At 42.0% G+C, this 17,621-nt stretch overlaps 1 protein-coding gene across 13 annotated transcripts in view; it reads right to left on the bottom strand.

Annotated features, from left to right (window-relative positions):
* SFI1 (SFI1 centrin binding protein) overlaps positions 1-17,621 on the bottom strand; it is a 41,883-nt gene that overhangs the window by 8,158 nt on the left and 16,104 nt on the right. For 8 of the 13 annotated variants that reach the window (XM_054219468.1, XM_054219466.1, XM_054219472.1 and 5 more), the window contains 18 exons: positions 14,986-15,067; positions 13,858-14,036; positions 13,548-13,623; positions 12,653-12,748; positions 12,143-12,219; positions 11,371-11,473; positions 10,756-10,852; positions 9,921-10,081; positions 9,409-9,483; positions 9,137-9,211; positions 8,605-8,781; positions 7,630-7,763; positions 6,549-6,644; positions 5,415-5,676; positions 4,572-4,719; positions 3,664-3,787; positions 2,846-2,948; positions 22-2,332 (listed from right to left, as the gene is read on the bottom strand). In XM_054219468.1, coding sequence (XP_054075443.1) covers positions 2,225-2,332; positions 2,846-2,948; positions 3,664-3,787; positions 4,572-4,719; positions 5,415-5,676; positions 6,549-6,644; positions 7,630-7,763; positions 8,605-8,781; positions 9,137-9,211; positions 9,409-9,483; positions 9,921-10,081; positions 10,756-10,852; positions 11,371-11,473; positions 12,143-12,219; positions 12,653-12,748; positions 13,548-13,623; positions 13,858-14,036; positions 14,986-15,067 — 2,173 coding nt within the window. In that variant the 3' untranslated portion in view covers positions 22-2,224. Of the gene's footprint in view, positions 1-21; positions 2,333-2,845; positions 2,949-3,663; positions 3,846-4,571; positions 4,720-5,414; positions 5,677-6,548; positions 6,645-7,629; positions 7,764-8,604; positions 8,782-9,136; positions 9,212-9,408; positions 9,484-9,920; positions 10,082-10,755; positions 10,853-11,370; positions 11,474-12,142; positions 12,220-12,652; positions 12,749-13,547; positions 13,624-13,857; positions 14,037-14,985; positions 15,068-17,621 lie in introns of those variants that run through there. The other 5 variants (XR_008469141.1, XM_054219469.1, XM_054219471.1 and 2 more) reach the window with 5 other exon arrangements.

Here is a 17,621-nt window from a genome sequence, read left to right on the forward strand (position 1 = left end):
CGTACAATAACTTACACTCATCCAGGTTTTCTACCGTTAGGCAACTTTAATTCTTTTACCTGACACTGTCCCTTTAAAAATGGACTTGACACTGTATTTTAAACCTGAAAACACTGTGTCTACATTCCATATGATAAAACTGGTCATCCTGGGATTGTCTTAAAAAAAAAAAAAAAAGCAGACAAAGCTGTGCATCCTATTCCTAATTCATGGTTTTATCTTGTTATTCCAGGCCTTAAAGATTTTGTTTGTAATAGAGACAGTTACTTCACCTCTTGGATTAAAGGGTTAGAAGACAGGGGGAATGTTTTTCTTGCATGATGCAATGAGATGGTAGCCAAAATATGTTTTTACTTTCTGCAATATTGCCGTTGTTGCTTTGTTGCTAAATTATTGAAGAATTAATTACTCCATTTACAGAACAGTTTCAGATACTTCAGGACCAATTTTTATTGCACGGAGTGAAATGCGCTATGCATTGACTGTGGGTAAAACTTACGGATCTTTGAAGCAATCCCAGGTTGCCTCCCAGGTGCCAACCTGGCCATCCTATAATGGACTGGCAACAATTTCATCTCATTCAAAATACAAAAAAGCCCCCCACACCAGCTCTGACTTCTGCCCACATACTTAATGCTAGGAGTGTGCTGAAGCTTCATCCTACAGCAAAACCTTAGGAGCTTCTTTGTAACTTCACATCAAGAAGAGTTAAAATCGACACCTCAGATTTGTTGAATGTGGCACTACATGGCACTAACAGGGACTGGTGCCAAAGTAAAGGAGAGGAATTAAGTTTTAAAGCAATGTATCAATTGTTTTTAGAGAGTAAACTGTTTCAAGACCAGGCACTCAAACATTTAGGACTGATTTTGCTGTCCAGAGCTTGTTGGAGTGGACATGCTTATGAAACCTGCCTTTCTGCTCTCTGAAAGATTTCTCATGCTACTTCCTTGCTTGAGCCTTGGGTGTTTTTTTCTGCTACTTCAAGGAGATGGTAGGCTTTAACCAGCTCTGATTTCTTAAAGAAAAAAACTTAATCTTTTTTGTATGCACTGCGGAAAATAGAATATAATTTTGTTGTACAAATGTCCAGTTTGCCAAGTCCTGTATGCTTAGCTTGTCATCAGGAAGAAGAGATGATAAACCGCCTCTAAGTGATGTAGCCCAGCCATGACTCAGATGATGGTGGCTGTTTGGGTGACAAGCAGGAGAAAATTCATTTGGCTCTGAGAGTCAGTTTCCACACTTTGCACAGTGGAGGAGTTTGAAAGCTTGAAGTGGCTCTCAGCCACCTATCTTGTTCAGCTTCTTGGTATTAGCAAGTTTACTCCTGCAGCAGTATATTGCCATATACAGGTTATAGAAATGTGCACTTTTTTTAAACCAGTGAGAGTAAGAAAAGACTAAGGCAAACATCAATCCCAAGAGGATAAAGCTATGACTAGACTTTAGACTTAACTTCAATGTCATGTTAACAGTAGAAAGCAAATTTTTTCCAGTGGATGAGAGAAAAGACTGAATCTTTTCACCCTTTTCCACTGGGGCCTATGGCATCCAGACACAGCCAAAGCAACTTCAAGCTTTAATTTCTTCCTACCCAGCATCATCATCCACAGTATCTGAAGGTTATTGTTAGCCTAGTAATGGATGACGGGTTACCAGATGTTTGCTTTATTAGAAATCTAAGGAGGAAAAGATTCAGCATGGAAGTGGCTGGTTTTGTGATGGTCTTAATACTGTGCAGAGCTAGCTGATTAACAAACATTACTTGTTGTGCAGCGGTCAGCAATGCGCCCTGGAAGTGAAAGCCAAGTTCCTAGAGGGTACTGATAATGCTGTGAATTTCTCCTGCACGGAGAATCCATTTAATTCAACTGTATCAGTAGCACAGTATTTTTGTATGTCAAAGTGTATGATTTACTTACTGACATGAACTCATTTAATTGCAAACATTTTGAAATAAAGAGTCTTATCAGCATTGCTTATCTTTCTGATATGTCAGGGTAACCTAAACTAGGCACTGTGAGTGCAGCATGAGGTACATTTAGCTCTTGTTTGGGTTTTAACCAGCTGTGATAACAAAACAAACAAAAATATTTAAATTAATTTATAAAATAAAAAATCCATACCTAAACTATGAGAATGTATACATCTCTTCCATCTTCCCCTGCTACAAAAGGGGCAAAAAGTCCTACCCATGAGCTGGAAAATGGGTTCAGATGCATTAACTATCCAGAGCAATCTGGATGTCACGCAGGCGGGCAACCAGGTTCTGCACATGATGTCTCTCTTTCAGTTGTGCTTTGGTGAGAGCGTTGATCCTCACCTGCAACTGAAAGTGAAGGCAGCATTTAGTCTTTTCAACAGAGGAAGAGTGAATGAGCTCCAGCAGCCTTTACATTATCCCACTTAAGAGGCATTAAATGACAGGACTGTGTCACTCAGGAGCAGCCAAGTACTGGCTCGCTTTAGAGAGAACAGTGCAGTAGGAGCCTGGGGACTGAGCAATGCAGATGCGGTCAGTGTAGTGTAGTTACACTGTCCTGAGAAACTGCAGAAAAAAAATATCTTGTTACTGAATCTACTGAAGCCTTCTCTGTAGCTTAGAAATAGCCGTAGAAAGGTCTATTGGAGCTGGAGTTACATTTCTGAACAAATTGGAAGATGCATCTACACAGCAGCCTGTTCTGCTCAACAGCTTACTTCCAATTACAAGTTTCCCTTTTCTTAGCATTTAGTAACAGCTTACTGCGCAATTCCTCACAACCACCATCAGCCTTCAGGCTGAGTGCATAGCATAGTGATAATCACTTAAGTAACTTCAATTTGTTTCTTGTTTACACACCTGATCCAATTCTTCTTGAACTCCTTGTACACCATCTTCATCCTCTGGCTGCGTGCTCATTTCTAGCCACTTCTGCAGAATCTGTGCCTGCTGCTGACAGGACCTGATAAAACGGATTAAAAGGATTCTTATCCCAATTAGAAGCTCATCAGTCTAAGCCAACTTAGACTCGCAATTGATACTTGCAATAAGACCCATTTTTTTTGTCAAATCAGTGAATGGTCGAAGTCTTAAAAAAAAAGAAAAATGCTAGAAAGCAGAGAAATCTCTGAAAACTGCTGTCTCCATTTCCTACTCCTCGTTCCTGACTTCCTCCTCCTCGTTCCTGACTTCCTCCTTTCCTGACAATAGAATCCCCTGCAAGCCCCATTTTCTTCTAAGCATTTTTGTAAATGTCTTCTCGTTCTAGTAGAGAAGTTGTCAAACCCCAGCCATATATTTTTTTAGCTGACAGCTGGAAAAGCTAAGTCTTCACTCCTCATAATAAAAGAACTAAAAGCTAAGTTTCAGCTGTTCTGCCAAGTTCATTTGTACTGCCTTCAGATTACACCCAGTGATACTTTTGCCATGCTTTCTCCAATAGCTGCCAAAGGTATAATTAAACCACTTGCTGACTACAAAAGAATTTGCACATGTACTCTCTCCCACCTGAAGGGAAGTCTTAAAAGGAGAAAATAAAAATCTCTAGAACTTTTCTCCGTTTCATTCACAGTTCTGCTGTGAACAGACTGATTATTTTCAAAGTAGATACATACAAAAAATGCAACATTGAGTGGACAGCATGAAGAAGGGCTGGCTAAAGGGGCTTTGCAACATACTTGAGTTCTTGCTTCCTGCTGAAGTAGTACTGCATCTGCTGCTGGATGTGTCGGAGTTCAACTTCCAGCCTTCTCTGTAACACCATTTCTTCTCTGGAACCACGCTCCCTTTCTTCCCCTTCAGCTGGATGGAAGATACAAGGCACAAGCAGCGGATACAGAGCAGGCTTCTGCTGCTGCTTCTTATCAAGGGAAGTCAGGTTAGTAAAATGGAAACATGGAACCCTCCTGAGTCCTTGTCACATGTTTTGTCACCCTGTGACAAGTACCTATTCACCCAAAAGATAAGGTACAGTGAGAAGGCAGGAGTCCTGACAGCATTACAAGCTCTGAACTCAGTTTAAACATACAAAAAAAGGTAAGAAATGTTCTACTGAACGGCTTAGTACTAAAAACCGCTATTTTGGCCTATTGATGATTTAGTGTTTCACATCTACTTTAGAAATAAATAAGTATTAAGTCTAGGCCCGTGTAACACAAAATTAATGGCCTTATATCATTAAAAATACCGCATTGAGAGGTGCTTAGACACCATCTGTCCCCTTTACAACCATACTGTAAGTACTGGGAAAACTTAAAGACCCTTACTGGGTGAATTCTTCCCTCCGGAAGTGAGTTCTGCCACACGCTCAGCTTGCGAACATGAATGCCCCAGCCCCTGAGCACATTTTTGCTAAAAGAAGCCAACCCCTAGCAGTTCCCACCCTTCAATCCCCAGAACAGGACTTTAGCCCCCTGATTCAGCACAGTCCACAAAAGTGTTACCATCCCAAAAAGGAATGACTGATATTCTTCACCTCCTGATGCAGGCATGCAAGACTGCCTTGTCTCCCTAACATTTTGTGGAGATGACTTGCACGTATTGGAGGAGGACACGCAACAGCTGTAGTTTAGATCTGAGGACCTACCTGCAGTTTGGTGGCTCCATTTTCCCACTAAGTCTTCAGGTGACAGCAAATGTGGCTGCAAGTTTGGTTGCAACTTCTTCTCCACAGAGTCCTGTTGAGAGTCTTGGGAACGGCCTCTTTGGTAAGCACTCACAGGCTGAACTCCTCTCTACAAGGTCAGAATGATACTGGTTTTTTCCTCAAAGGGTTTTCTTGAGTAAGCCCTACAAGTAGGATGCACCTGACGTACTAAGCCCTGCTCCCACGCAGACACCCCCTATAGTCGCTGAGCTGGCTCATAAAATATCACAGAAGCAGCAGAGCTTAAGAAATGGGCTCTTTCATTTCTAGCATAGAGATATTTCATCAAGATTAACATCTCCCATTCTGTGCGGAACAGCAGAGTTTAAAATGCAAGCACTCTCTTGTAGGTGAAGTGAATTTCAATTTTTGAGACTCGGCCACAGCCACTGCTACTAAACTGAGTTACTCTCAAATTCCTGTAATCTGGTTAGCAAACTTTAACTTCTCTGAACTATTTGAAGGAGCAGCACGCTCAAGTCAATTGCTAGGAAAAGCATCCTGCTAGGAAGGACACGAGACCAGGAAAAAAAAGCATGAATTACAGTACAGCACACCCGTGGATTGGTCAGCTACTGAAATATTGCTTCAGACTGGCGGTAAACAGTTCTTGGGCATTCAGAGCCAGTTAACTGGGGCAGCTTTTAAGATGATAGATAGCTAGAACAAGAAAAGAATAGCTCAACACTCCAGAGAAGCTGCAGGAAAAACCAGCAATAAGCAGCACACATGTTGACAGTAGCCCAGTAAGCACACTAATTTTTCCTTCAGCAATACACTCACCATTTCTGCTCCAACTTTCATGTGAGGTGTGAAAGATGGAGACGACCGTAGCTCTGGCCTCTGAACAGTGTGGTGCACATCACGTGTCCACAGTGGTCCAGCCGGGAGAGCGGCGCGTATGAGAGATGGATAGGAATGAGTGGTATTGCCCACTTGAGAGAGACATTTACATGCACTTTCTTCCATTTGAAACGTTGGCATTGAGTTCCCAGTCTGCACAGAACTTTCGTTCACAGACGTCTGCTGAAAGGGTGCCTCCGATCTGTAAAGGAAGAAGGATGAGGTCCCTGTACACTGCAACCTGTTCGTTTTCTCCCTGGGAGTCAGTGCAAAAAAAAGGGAGAATGTTGTTATTCCCTTGCATACAGATTTCCAGTTAGCTGCTTTACTATGCAGGGGAAATGCCAATTTAAAAAAAAATTAGAAAAAGACCACAATGGCTTAAAAAAAAAAAAAAAAACAAACCGAACAAAAAAAACCCCACAATAAAGCAGCAAAGCAGTTAAGGTTTCTGTTACTCCTGCCTGCCCTGCTCCAGTTTCTTTAGAGCTTTGAATTCAACCAACTAGCAAAATCTTGCCTTATTTCGGTTTGGAGACAGGAGAAAGACGGGGCATAAGCAGCAATCTCAGATAAGTTTTGACAGGAAATCGACAGATATTCAGGTCTAGCTCTGCATTACCAGAATCACTGACAACTCCCCAGTACATTAGTTAAATCCAGACCCAAATCTGGAGCAAATAAGTTCTATGAGCCAAAAAAGCACCCTGCACAACTCAAACTTTCCAGTTCGTGTGGCAGGACTGACAGAAAAGGAAACTTTACTTATTAACTAAACCTATTAATTTTGGAAATAAGTGATGTGCCTTATCTTTCCCTCAAAATCTCTCACTAATCAAACAAAGGCCTTAGTTCAATTAACTTGAAAAGTTCCATTATTCTTGTCTGCTTTATATAATAAACTTGAAGTTTTTAAGGTCACCATGGCCTTTTGGTAGTATAGAGCAATGCACAGTCCCATAATTACTGAACATTCTGCGTTATCAAGGTAAGGGGATTTGAGGGGATAAGCACAGCATAAGGCCCACTTTAAGTCACCCTCTTCTTCTTTACTTTTAAAAACAGATCTTCTACCTAGCAAAAGGAGGTTCCAGCAGTTCCTTGCTTTCTAGAGATTCCAGAAGGAAGTCAGGCCTCCGTGGTGGCAACCTTGCTCGCCGAACAGCATTTCTGAAAAGAACAAACAGAATCAATAATGCCCCAGATTCATGATTATTTTAAATTGGCATAAGCTGCTATTGCAGCTAAAGAGACAGTCCTATTCCATCATTCATCCCTGCTCTGCAATGTGCCCCTTGTATGCAATAATAGTTTTTAAAAATTAAGTTTCAAACACAATGTCACAACCTGGTTCAGTATATGAATGACTGTGCCAATACAGAGTGGTGGAAGGGACAGAACTGAACAAGGCAGAGCTACTTCTTTCAGCAGCACATGTGAGCTTACAGAAACGTGAAGCTATCACCTTATTTCCCTGTAAGGCTCCTGTCCTGAACTGAGACACTCCATGGAAGATTATTCCTTGCAATTGCCCCATGATCAGTAAAAATTTTTTTAAGGAATACCTTCCCCGGGGGAAAGAAAGAGCCAAGAAGAAAGTTCAGTTTCTACATAGCAAGGATCTTCATGTTTATTATTTCATCAGACTCTACGCGTGACTTCAGTGAAAAAAAAGGAGCTTCAGTGACAGCTCTAGGTCACTTGGGCAAGAAAAGCTCTCATGATGGTAAAAGTCCCATCACATAAATCTTTCAAATGTTTCTCTCTGCAATTGTTCTGACAAATGACCAACGCTCCATGAATTCATAATTGTATATTGAGAAATGCATAGTGGGAAAATATATAGCTGAGCTGACTCTACCTGTCACTGACATGTAAGTATAAAGTCACAAATTCTTTCATTATTTGTGGGCTGATGTATGAATTATGCAGCAGCTCTTGTCTAACTGCAACGCCAGCCATAGGATGCAGGGTCAGAGAAAAGAGTTACAGAAACTGCATGGAACTAACAGCCATCAGTGTGAAAAGTTGGAACCACAAAAAGAGAGCAACACAGACAGACAACATATATGCAGAGACAGACAGATAGACTACATATACGCAAAACTACATATATGCCAAAGAAATGCAGGAGGGACTAGAACTTTCCACTCACAGATCACTGAGAATTGAGTCCCGGTCAGCAAGGTGAAGTGGTAGACAGCTGCATTTTGAAGGCCATGGCTCCTCCTCTGCTGAATGTCCTCTTGTCTCAGGGCTAACATCAGGCATTTTAAATGTCACTTGCTTCTTCAGAGATGGCAGAAAAGAACAAAGCTTATTTAATTTTTTTCAGAGAGCCTTCTGTTTCCACAGCATGGCACAATGATACATTGACTGGTGAACGTTGTAGGCTGCCTGCCAACACAAGCAGTAGAGCATTTGATGGCTGAGAGGAGGAAGGAACACCACGCCACCCAGGGAGGAGAACACTGCAGAAAGGAACTGAGATTTCTGATGATCTCACAGCCATACCAGCCCTCTAAGCTAAATTAGCAGGTCCGCTGTGGTAACATTTGGGTAACGAGAATTAGCTGGGTACTTCTGCAATGAGGCAGGCTGCATGTTAGCAAACAGAACAACTAGTGTCTTGAAAACCTGGAAAAAAGCTGGGAAAGCTGCCCAGAAGCAGGAAGAGAGCAACCAATACAGGCATTCCAATCCTCCTTTCCACACACAGGGCTGGGGCTGGTACTCAAAGGCAGAAATGACACTAGCCCACATTCAAATGTCTAAGTGGTGTTAAAGCTAAGACAGGATTAGACACAGCCTCTAATGCTTCGTTCTAGCACAGAATTTAGAGACCAGACCCTAGCCACATGCAAAGGTTTCATCCAGAAATATTGTCTACGGTAGGAATTGCCAGTTTTGAAACAACTTCATTAAGAAAGGTTCCCAATTAGCAACGCAAGTCTGAAGTACTCTAGTCTCAGCTGAATGAAAGGACAGGGTGTTTTGCTTTGAACCACAGGCAAAAAGGTATGTCAGATCCAAAGAAGAATTGAGACGTAGGGGTCCAAGGTACATGCACACACACACAGAGAGCAGAGCAGAGCAGCCCTGGATCTCAGCAATCACTTGTCTCTTTCACCTTCAGCTGGTGCTGGGCTTGGAGCTGTCCCTGCAACTGTTTCATGCCAGCGGTGCATCTCAAGACCCAGGTTACACCTTCTCTCGGAGGAGTAGTGTGGTAAAGTCCTGTGGCTTTTTCAATGCGATCTTTCTTCTGCTGTTGCCCCTTGGCAAATCTGAGCCAAGCATCAAATACCTACAACATGAACAGACAGCTGCCAGTGTTGCAAAGACAGATTCCCGGCCAGGGACTCCCCCTGCAGACAGGAACACTCTCCCTTCCACTAGGTAGTAGCAGGCAGAGCTACAGCAACAGCAGGACGCTGCCACAAGGACAAAGGGACAGGGATTTAAGTCAGCTGAGGTTGGATAGGGAAAAACACGTGCAAATTTTTTTAATCGGATAAAAGGATTTAGGGACAGTTTTCTAGCATCCTAAAATAACATATAGCACCCCAAAGATGAAAGAAAAACAGATATTCCATGTGCGCTCTGCTGATTGCAGCCAAATCTGCACATTTGTCTGCTCTGACACCCCCACACCTCCTTACCTTCCTCTGCAATGAATGGGACCAGTACCACAATGCTTGCACTGTCTTCCGCTTTTCCCATCGCTGCTGCAACAGCTATCGGGGAAAAAAAAATTGCACAGCAACCAGGCTAGGAGTTTACATGTCCCACACCAGAAACACTGGACAAACAGAGCGCCATCCCAACAGAAGTGCTGGTGGAGCCATAGCAGAGTAACCTGCTCGGTTCACTCAGCATATGGCAAAGTTTCTCTTGCGCTAGTGGAACCAAAAATCCAGGCACAATTCCTTACCCGTGTCTTCCAGCAAGAGAAGGACGCAGAGCAAAGTCTAAGAGTCATCAGCTGATCTCCCTGTTTCTGTAGTAGCTGTAAGGCAACCAGAACAGCAAGTCACTTGCAAACAAATCCCGCTTATCTGAGCCAAATGCTACTAGAGCAGAACAGGTAGCAAACAGCCTTTATCGCCTTCCCTTTGTTCTCCTGAGGCCACCCTCGATATCTAAATGGTCTACAGTGTAACCCCATTTGCAAATATCTATGAGCCCAGCGAGGATTTCATTAACTGTAAATGATCCCACACATGGCAGGCCCAGCTTGTTATCTCTTTTAAAGTATATATTGGTTCTATCAAAGCTTCTTCAGGCAAGACACAGGCACATTCCTTCCTCCTCAATGCACAAGGCTCTCATCCTCCTCCTCAGCCAAGACTACCATTCCCTTCACCAGCAGACATGGCCTGCTCCTCCACACCCACAACTTCCCACCCGGGGTCACTGGCTGGGGAGGCTGCTGATCCTTCTCACCATCTTCCCAAGGCACCGCTGATGATATGTCTTCCATTTCAGCAGGTACTTCTGGAGTAGGTGCTGCTGGTGATGCTGTATGGCCCTGTGCTGCTGAGCCCTCAACATCAGAGACTCCCTACTTAATTCCTTCCAGTGAAGAAACAGGGCCTGTAAACGCACTGTTAGAAGAAGATGAATTAACTAATGTACCAAAAGGAGACTGTTAATCTCAGAGAGTATCAAGTGGTCTGCTACTCTTCCAAACTGTTTTAGCAATACTAAACACTGACAATACTCAGCACTAGGAAGAAGGATCGTGAAACACTTAAGGTAAAAGACAGTGAGGCATGAATAGCAAGTCTTGCCTGCTGCCACCAAAATCCTTTATAATCTTTAGGAAATTATTTGCCCTCTTTGTGCTTCAGAGTTGTCATGTCAAGAACATGGCTGGTACCATGAAAATGCTTGCAGGCTTTGAGGGCCTTTCTGTTCTAATTACTAAAGAAAAACTGAAGCAGTAATTGATAAGATTACTTGCACTGCCCTCAAAACAGAGACATCTGAGCTTCTCAAAATTAGTATTGGAAAACTCCTTTGAGGAAGGAAGCGTTATCACCCCTTACATAGACAAGGAACCAACAGAGAAGCAAAAGCCACACAGGTAGCCTTCAACAGATCACTGGAGCCCCAAGTGATTCCCCATTCTATAGGGACATCCTTTGTAGGCTTAATAGACCATTCAGTCATTTCATCTGTACAGATGGCGCAAGGCTGCCCTACTAAGCCATGTCTTTCTAAGGATCATACACAGATAACTAAGGCTTTTGAGAGTTTAATATCTCCATCAGCTCACCTATATCCAAATGTTTTCTGGCATCCATCACAGCTGTCATCTTCTGCTGACAGTAATACACCTGTAGTGAGGCAGCATATCTCCACTGTAGCAACACCTAAAGATGTTAACGCAAACAAGAGACAGGATACAGACTGACATTGGAATGTTCTATGGAAGGGGAAGCAATATACTCCACATTGCTGGCACCATAACCACTTCCATCTCAGTTTTCACATAAGGCTCAGCAAGACAGTGCAAATTTCTTAAAAATTAAATACACCAGTATTTCTGAGGGTCATCCTGGCATTTTTCAAGGCATTCTTCTTTTCTGTCCCTCCGTCTGCCCATCTGCCCCCCTCACCCCCCAGGTAATCCTACTGTGCTGTATCATACTACTGGTTTTCCTTTCCTTCTAGGAAACAGGGAGAAAGAAAAGAAGAGCTAAAAACAGGAGGTCACTCAGAGACAACAGTTCCAGAGATGCCTGTGAAAAGAAGATGGGACTCCCACTTTTTAGACTTTTCTTAGTAGTGGCTCTTAGATTAAGTTTTTGATCCTTCTAATTGCATTACCTGACCACTGCCAGAACCAGCATCTATACTTAGACCTTGGGATCTGCTACACAGACCCTACCTTTGACAGGATTGCTCTCCTGTAGTGCTCATCTGCCCGAGCAGTTGCCTTAGCTTCACTTGTAAGAGCGAGGGCATTTTTTCTCCATGTATGCAGAAGCTGTCTGAAGGCAAAAATATATAAAAAATTTTTAAAAACACACAAAAAACATCAAGAATGATTCTCACTTGTTCACTTGGTACCTTCTCACTCACAGGGGAATCAAAACCACATGCCACTATAAACTCAGTCTTGCAAATCAACTTCTGCCCCTTCAGGTCTCTGCTGAAGAGAAGGCAGGGCAAAAGACACACCACTTCCTTCAGCCTAGCATTTAAGCTGAGTCAATCGGGCTCTGCAAGTGACTCAAGTTGCATACCACTAAAAACAAATGAGGCAGTTAAAAGTAAAGCAACTACAGCCAATAAAAAAGGGGCACTATCTTTAATTGCTCTCTTCACTATAATGCAAGTCAGCGTCTACACTTTCCAGGCTGCTTTAATATCATAGCAGTCAGAATCCATGCACTGCAGGGAATGATACAATTTGCTGTCTGGTGTCTCTCATGGGACTAAACACAGATTAAAAAATAGTTAAAGCAAACCAGATGGCAATCCAGGAAGAGGTTGACTTCTTTTAGCTAGATGACCCACACAGAAATAGCAGTGCATGGCAGAGTCTATTCCCAGCACTGAACATTCAAAGGTTTACAATGGTGGCAATGGAAGAAAAAGAGTAATTTGGCTGCAGCACAGTCACTTCTCTCTCATGCTGCACAAGGGAACAGGCTTACCGCAGCAGTAGTTGAGTGTGCCGTTTCTCCTTTTCAGCTACTTGGTATAGAATGCACTTTATGTTATGTTGGTAACTCTGCAAGAAAAGCAGTGAGAGATAGGTTTGTTTTTTTTTTTCCAATGGCCAACATCTTTGAGGAGAGAAGACTTCTGGAAACTCTTAGTAGCATCTTACTAGAGTAGTAGCAGCACTAGAATATAAGGAAAAAAAAAATGAGATTACAGTCACTGAAATCAAATGTTGTTTTTCCAAGAAAAACAGTCATTACACACTAGTTAAGCTAGCTATTATATACCCTTCACCAAAGCCACAAGATTACATTGGTTCTTTTGCTCCAAAAAGCAATGCTAGAGCTTAGACAACCATACCTACAATAGCCTCCATTCTACCTTGCACACTTGGCCTGTAAACACCTAAAGCGAAACAGCGAGGGCAGCTCTTCATTTCTCCCTGAAACAGTTAAGCACACACATACAAATGTCACAAGGAAAAGGACATTTCCTCCTACCTTCCAGGCTGCCAAGGTCTTGCCCAGTAACATGTGCTGATAGTGCATGTCTGCTCGCACCAACTTCCTCCATTTTTTATGCTGATGTCCCACATACTATAAGGAGTAGGGGGGGGGGGGAAGAAAAAAATTTTAAAAATTACATATGCACGTGCAATGGAAGGAAAACAGGCAATGGTAGGGAGCAGAGGGAAGAGGACCATCCCCAGGGGAATTATCAAGCTTTTGTCTTGCTATAATAGGTTCTCACTCAAACTGGTGTTGCTCAAACTCTGCTATTCCTCCAAAAGACCTAGTTGAGGCTTTTTTTTTTTTCCTCTGCACCTTTTAGGAATCCTCTTGAAGACTGATGCAATTCACCCAACAGTTCTGGACCAACAGACTACCTTCAACTCCAAAATTTCTCACAGATTCTCGAGATGTGCTGCCAGGCACATATTCAGTACATCTTATCATGGTAAGGAAGAGGCCAGCATAAAAGTAAAGTGCCATCTGATAGGGCCTGCTATGATCAGTACACAACTACAGACCATATACCATGGCCTTGCTGCAAACCTCTAACTTAAGTAAAGTTTTGAGAAGTACGTACACACTACTGGCTAGGGATAATTTCATCACACTAATTCTGGTTACATTTTCCAGGTAAATGTCCTAAACTACAGCCCCAATCTCACTATACCTAGACAAGTGAACAAGAAGTCAAAGAACTCCCTCTCCTCCCTACACAATTCCCATTCTGCCCACACTGAACTGATTTTATCTACCTGGAAGGGTAGAAGAGCTTAGGAATGATTAGTGTTTAAAATAAACAATTTAATTTCTAGCCAGATGTGTACAAGCAATCTGAACATAAGAAAAAGGATTCAGGCTTTTCCCCATCTGTTAACTCTCTCACCTCCCTCCATTTGTTCCAAGTCTGCTGCAGACACTTTGAATAGTGAAATCTTAAGGCTTGCATCTCCTTGAGCCTCCTGTAAGAAAAATAATTATTTCTCCTATGATGCAATCCGTGTTATTGAACCCCTCTAGCACAGATGTGAGTCCACACTTGCTATTTTCAGCAAGCCATTTACTGAAGACAAACTAGTAGATTCTAAAGCACAAATAAGGAGTCAGAACCATTGTGAATTAAATGCTGCTTCATCAGAAGTAGGCCGCCACAGGGCCAACCCAAGTAATTCTCCCTTTCAAAAAAACCTTCTTACTCTGTTTTTCTCTCCTGAGTATTTTGCTTCCACAGACAGAAAGCCTTTAGCAGGAGCAGGTTATGGTAGTGATCTCTTGCACGAACCAAGCCCTCTTGCTCCTCCAAACATGCAGCTGTTCTTCTACACCAGAAGGACCAGAAACAACTCAACAGCTGCCTTTCAAAATGAAGTACAGCCTATAACGGAAAGAAGGTGGCAATGAATTCATGACACAGGCCAGTTACAAACAACAGAATACAATTCCTTAAGGTGACATGCATAGAACTCTTCAATGTTCATTTCCTCTTCCCACATCGAACAGTAATGGACATATATCATCAAAGCCCCTTTGCTGCAAGTTTATGTGAATGTGTTCTGCAGGTATCACATGCATGTGGATGGAGAAACTTATCAGAAAACAGCAGGCCAAAGAAAGGAAAAATAAAAGCTGGTAAATAGCATGTGAAAGACTCCCAAGAACTGATAAGGTCCAGAAACTAGTCCTGTTGAATTTGCAAGAACTGATAATCTCAGAACACCAAGAGTCAGCCCTATCTGCACAAGGCCACCCACACACGCTACCATCAACTATGAGTTGTGTAACTGACACCACATAAAAGGCAGCGGTGGCTGCTTATATATAAAGACTACAGGATTATATATACATATTAGGAAATTAAAGACCCCCTAAGGGACTTTCTGGACACCTACTAAGAAGCAATAGTTTGTCAGTACAGCCCTGCACTTCTGAAATAGGTTGCAGTTGGCTCTTTATTACTATTACTGTTTCAACCAGGTGACTATGAAACAGACAGAGTGTGAGAGAGAGCAAGCATGTTCATATTTACTGGATGAGAGAATAAGTGAATGAACTGTGTGAATAGTTATCCTCTAATAATAATAGCTTGATTCTACTATTAATACTTGATTCTACTATAAATGGCTTAACTTAAAAAACACGATCAGTAAGTATTTGTTGTAATCTGTTTCCCCTGACTTGAGCCCCCACCAGGGAAAGGGGAATTTACAACACCCAAGTCCATCTCATGCTAATGTTCACAGACATGTTCTCATGTTCACAGACAGTGACTAAGAAATCATCCTCTCTATTTCTTAAGTAAGGCCAGGTAGAAGAGTTACATTTACCCTCTTCTCTCCCATTCGGTATTCTTGCTGCTTGTATGCTTTCAGCAACCACATGTCAAACACTTGTCTCATCAACACCCTCCTGCAAGCAAAAAGGGAGAATGTCAGCTCAGGAGAGAATTGCTTTAGGAAAGGGATAGATTTTATGAACATCAGAAGACCAATCCATGTACAACTTAAATAGTTTATTGATTTTTCAAATCATGCAAGCCCTCTTTGGAAATCAGGCAGCTTTGTGTCTTCATTATTCTCTAGGTTAAAAACCAGGCAATTAGTCTGTCCCCTGAAATCTTACCCAGAATACATGAGACAAGATTAATGAATTTTCTGAAGTTATTAGAACTCCTTGCTTTCATTCAGATCATTCAAGAGATTGTTCCAACTTCTGACCAAAACAATTTATTTTATTTACAAACACAGCTACACGCAGGAAAAACAAATATATATAACAACCTTTTTTTTCTTCTCCACTGTAAATACAGTCCATTCCCTCCTCCTTCGGAAATATTTTGAAGATCCTGCTCTACTTTTTTATTTTAAAACAACAACAAAAAAAACCCCAAAAGCCAAAACAAACAAACATTGTAATAGGGCTTGAAAAAGAGTCATAAAAACAAATAATAAAAAGCAGCGTGGTCTGATCTCAGCACTAAAGGGACCCTACCAAAGCTGCCTTTTATCAAAAAGGTAAGGTTACTTGCCCTCATTAGCAAAGCTGCTTTCTTGCTAGATGATGATCCTTCCTTGCTAGTCTGCCTCCTCCCCAGGGACGCACAATAGTCATTATCAAATAGTATCCCAAAAATGCAATTAATACTTATTTGTGATTGAGCACTATACATCTCTCTCACTGAGCAAGCATATAGTAGACACTTCCTAGTCCAGAAGTCTCAGCTACAGCCTAGTGGAAATAGCACCCAGTTCAAACTACATCAGTTATTTCCACAACTCAGTCATGTGGGCATACTAATTAGATTGTCAGCAAGTCCCAGCTCCTCTCTAGTCTAAAGAGGCCTAAAAGATATTTTGGATTCTTACCAGGTAATTTTTGGTAGGTAGCTGTTACAGCTCATTACAAGTTTATAGGTTGGTAAACAATATGAATTAAGTAAGTCTTCCTGGAGGGTACTGGTAGTTGCCAGCAAGGGACTTTGATCTGTAGACAGTTACAAACCTCAGCTGATGGCTCTTCTGCGGTATTTCCTGGGTGTTACCACCAGACAGAGCAGTTGGGGCACTGACTTGTGAGACAGCACGTATGTCCAGCAGAGACCAAAAGGGAAGCTGAGTCCTGGCAAGCTGCCATGAAGGTTTTACTTAGGTCTGTTTGGAAAGCAGCCCTGGACCTCTGAATGAGGAACACAATTCTTAGAATTTGGTCTTCTGTGTTCATGAAATAGGACTTCATTTATACTCTTTCTAAAGAGAAAAGATTGCACACAAAAAACATTCCTGACCCATGGAATCAAGGTATGGCTGCAGAACCAACGAGACCCTTCAAACCATCTGTGCATCCCTTCCCTGGTGAGAGAGGCATAAGTTACACTACAGCAGTTGCATGCTCCAACTCATCTTCACTAAGCTCAACCTCCTGAGTCTTCCAGCCTTTTCTCCCTCCTTGTCTCCAGAGGGTACACTAATGCACCACAGCTGCACTCTCACACCACTTGGAAGAACTCTTAATTGCTCGCAGAAATGCAGCTGCCTTCATTACTCAGCCTGCCCTCCAAACCTATTTGTGAATCTCCCAAAAAGCAAGCCAATATCCAAGACAAAACAGACTTTCTGCAGCTTGTTTTTCAACTGTGAAGCCAGGCTTCTGATGACAGAAAGGTATGAATCTAGAACACAGGCTATGACCACCCTCTGACAATGAAAGGTGCAAGATCCCAAGTCTACCAGGAAAGAAGATTCAATGTTAAAAACCATTTTTTCCTCTCATCTTACACAGGAAAAAGTGTCCCAGGAGGGGACTCATTGTAAGAACATATTTCAAAACATACCCTTGTCCAAGGAAAGCAAACCTTTTTTTTTTTTTTGCTTAGTCTTCTAAAACAGAAAACAAGAATTAGCTTTTAATAGTATCATAAACCATAACCCTACCTCAAGAGTCAGCCCTGAATCCATGGTTAAGAATACAAGCCTGGGCAAGGCCTTTAAGGCATCTCAAAAAAGGCAAATTTTTCTCTCAATCGATGTTCCCCCCTGCCCCGATTTCCACACACTTTTGTAACTCCTGTTCCTGTGCATGCCTGTGCCCCCATAATATGCCACTAAGAGCAATTAGTAAGATATATCATTACCCTAAGACAAAGGCTAGTGGTTGAATTTGAGGTGATTGAGGTTGAAAAGAGGTGATGAGAACCTGTAGCATTCATTTACCTTAACAGAAAACAGAAGTTCCAAGCACCTCTAAAGAAAGAGTCCCAGTAATTTCACTCAATTGCACACCATAAACTTAAATTACAATAACTCTAGCAGTGATAACAGATTTATTTATGCCCTGAAAATAAAACAAGAATCAACTCTAACTTGGTACCAAGTGTACCAGTAATCCTATTAATACTAGCCTCTCCTAATCAAGAAAGTGTTAGTACCTAAAGCAAACTCTGCTGGGAGGATTAGAAGAAAGTAGA

The sequence above is a fragment of the Rissa tridactyla genome, chromosome 13 (assembly GCF_028500815.1).
Source record: "Rissa tridactyla isolate bRisTri1 chromosome 13, bRisTri1.patW.cur.20221130, whole genome shotgun sequence".
NCBI classification, from domain to species: domain Eukaryota; kingdom Metazoa; phylum Chordata; class Aves; order Charadriiformes; family Laridae; genus Rissa; species Rissa tridactyla.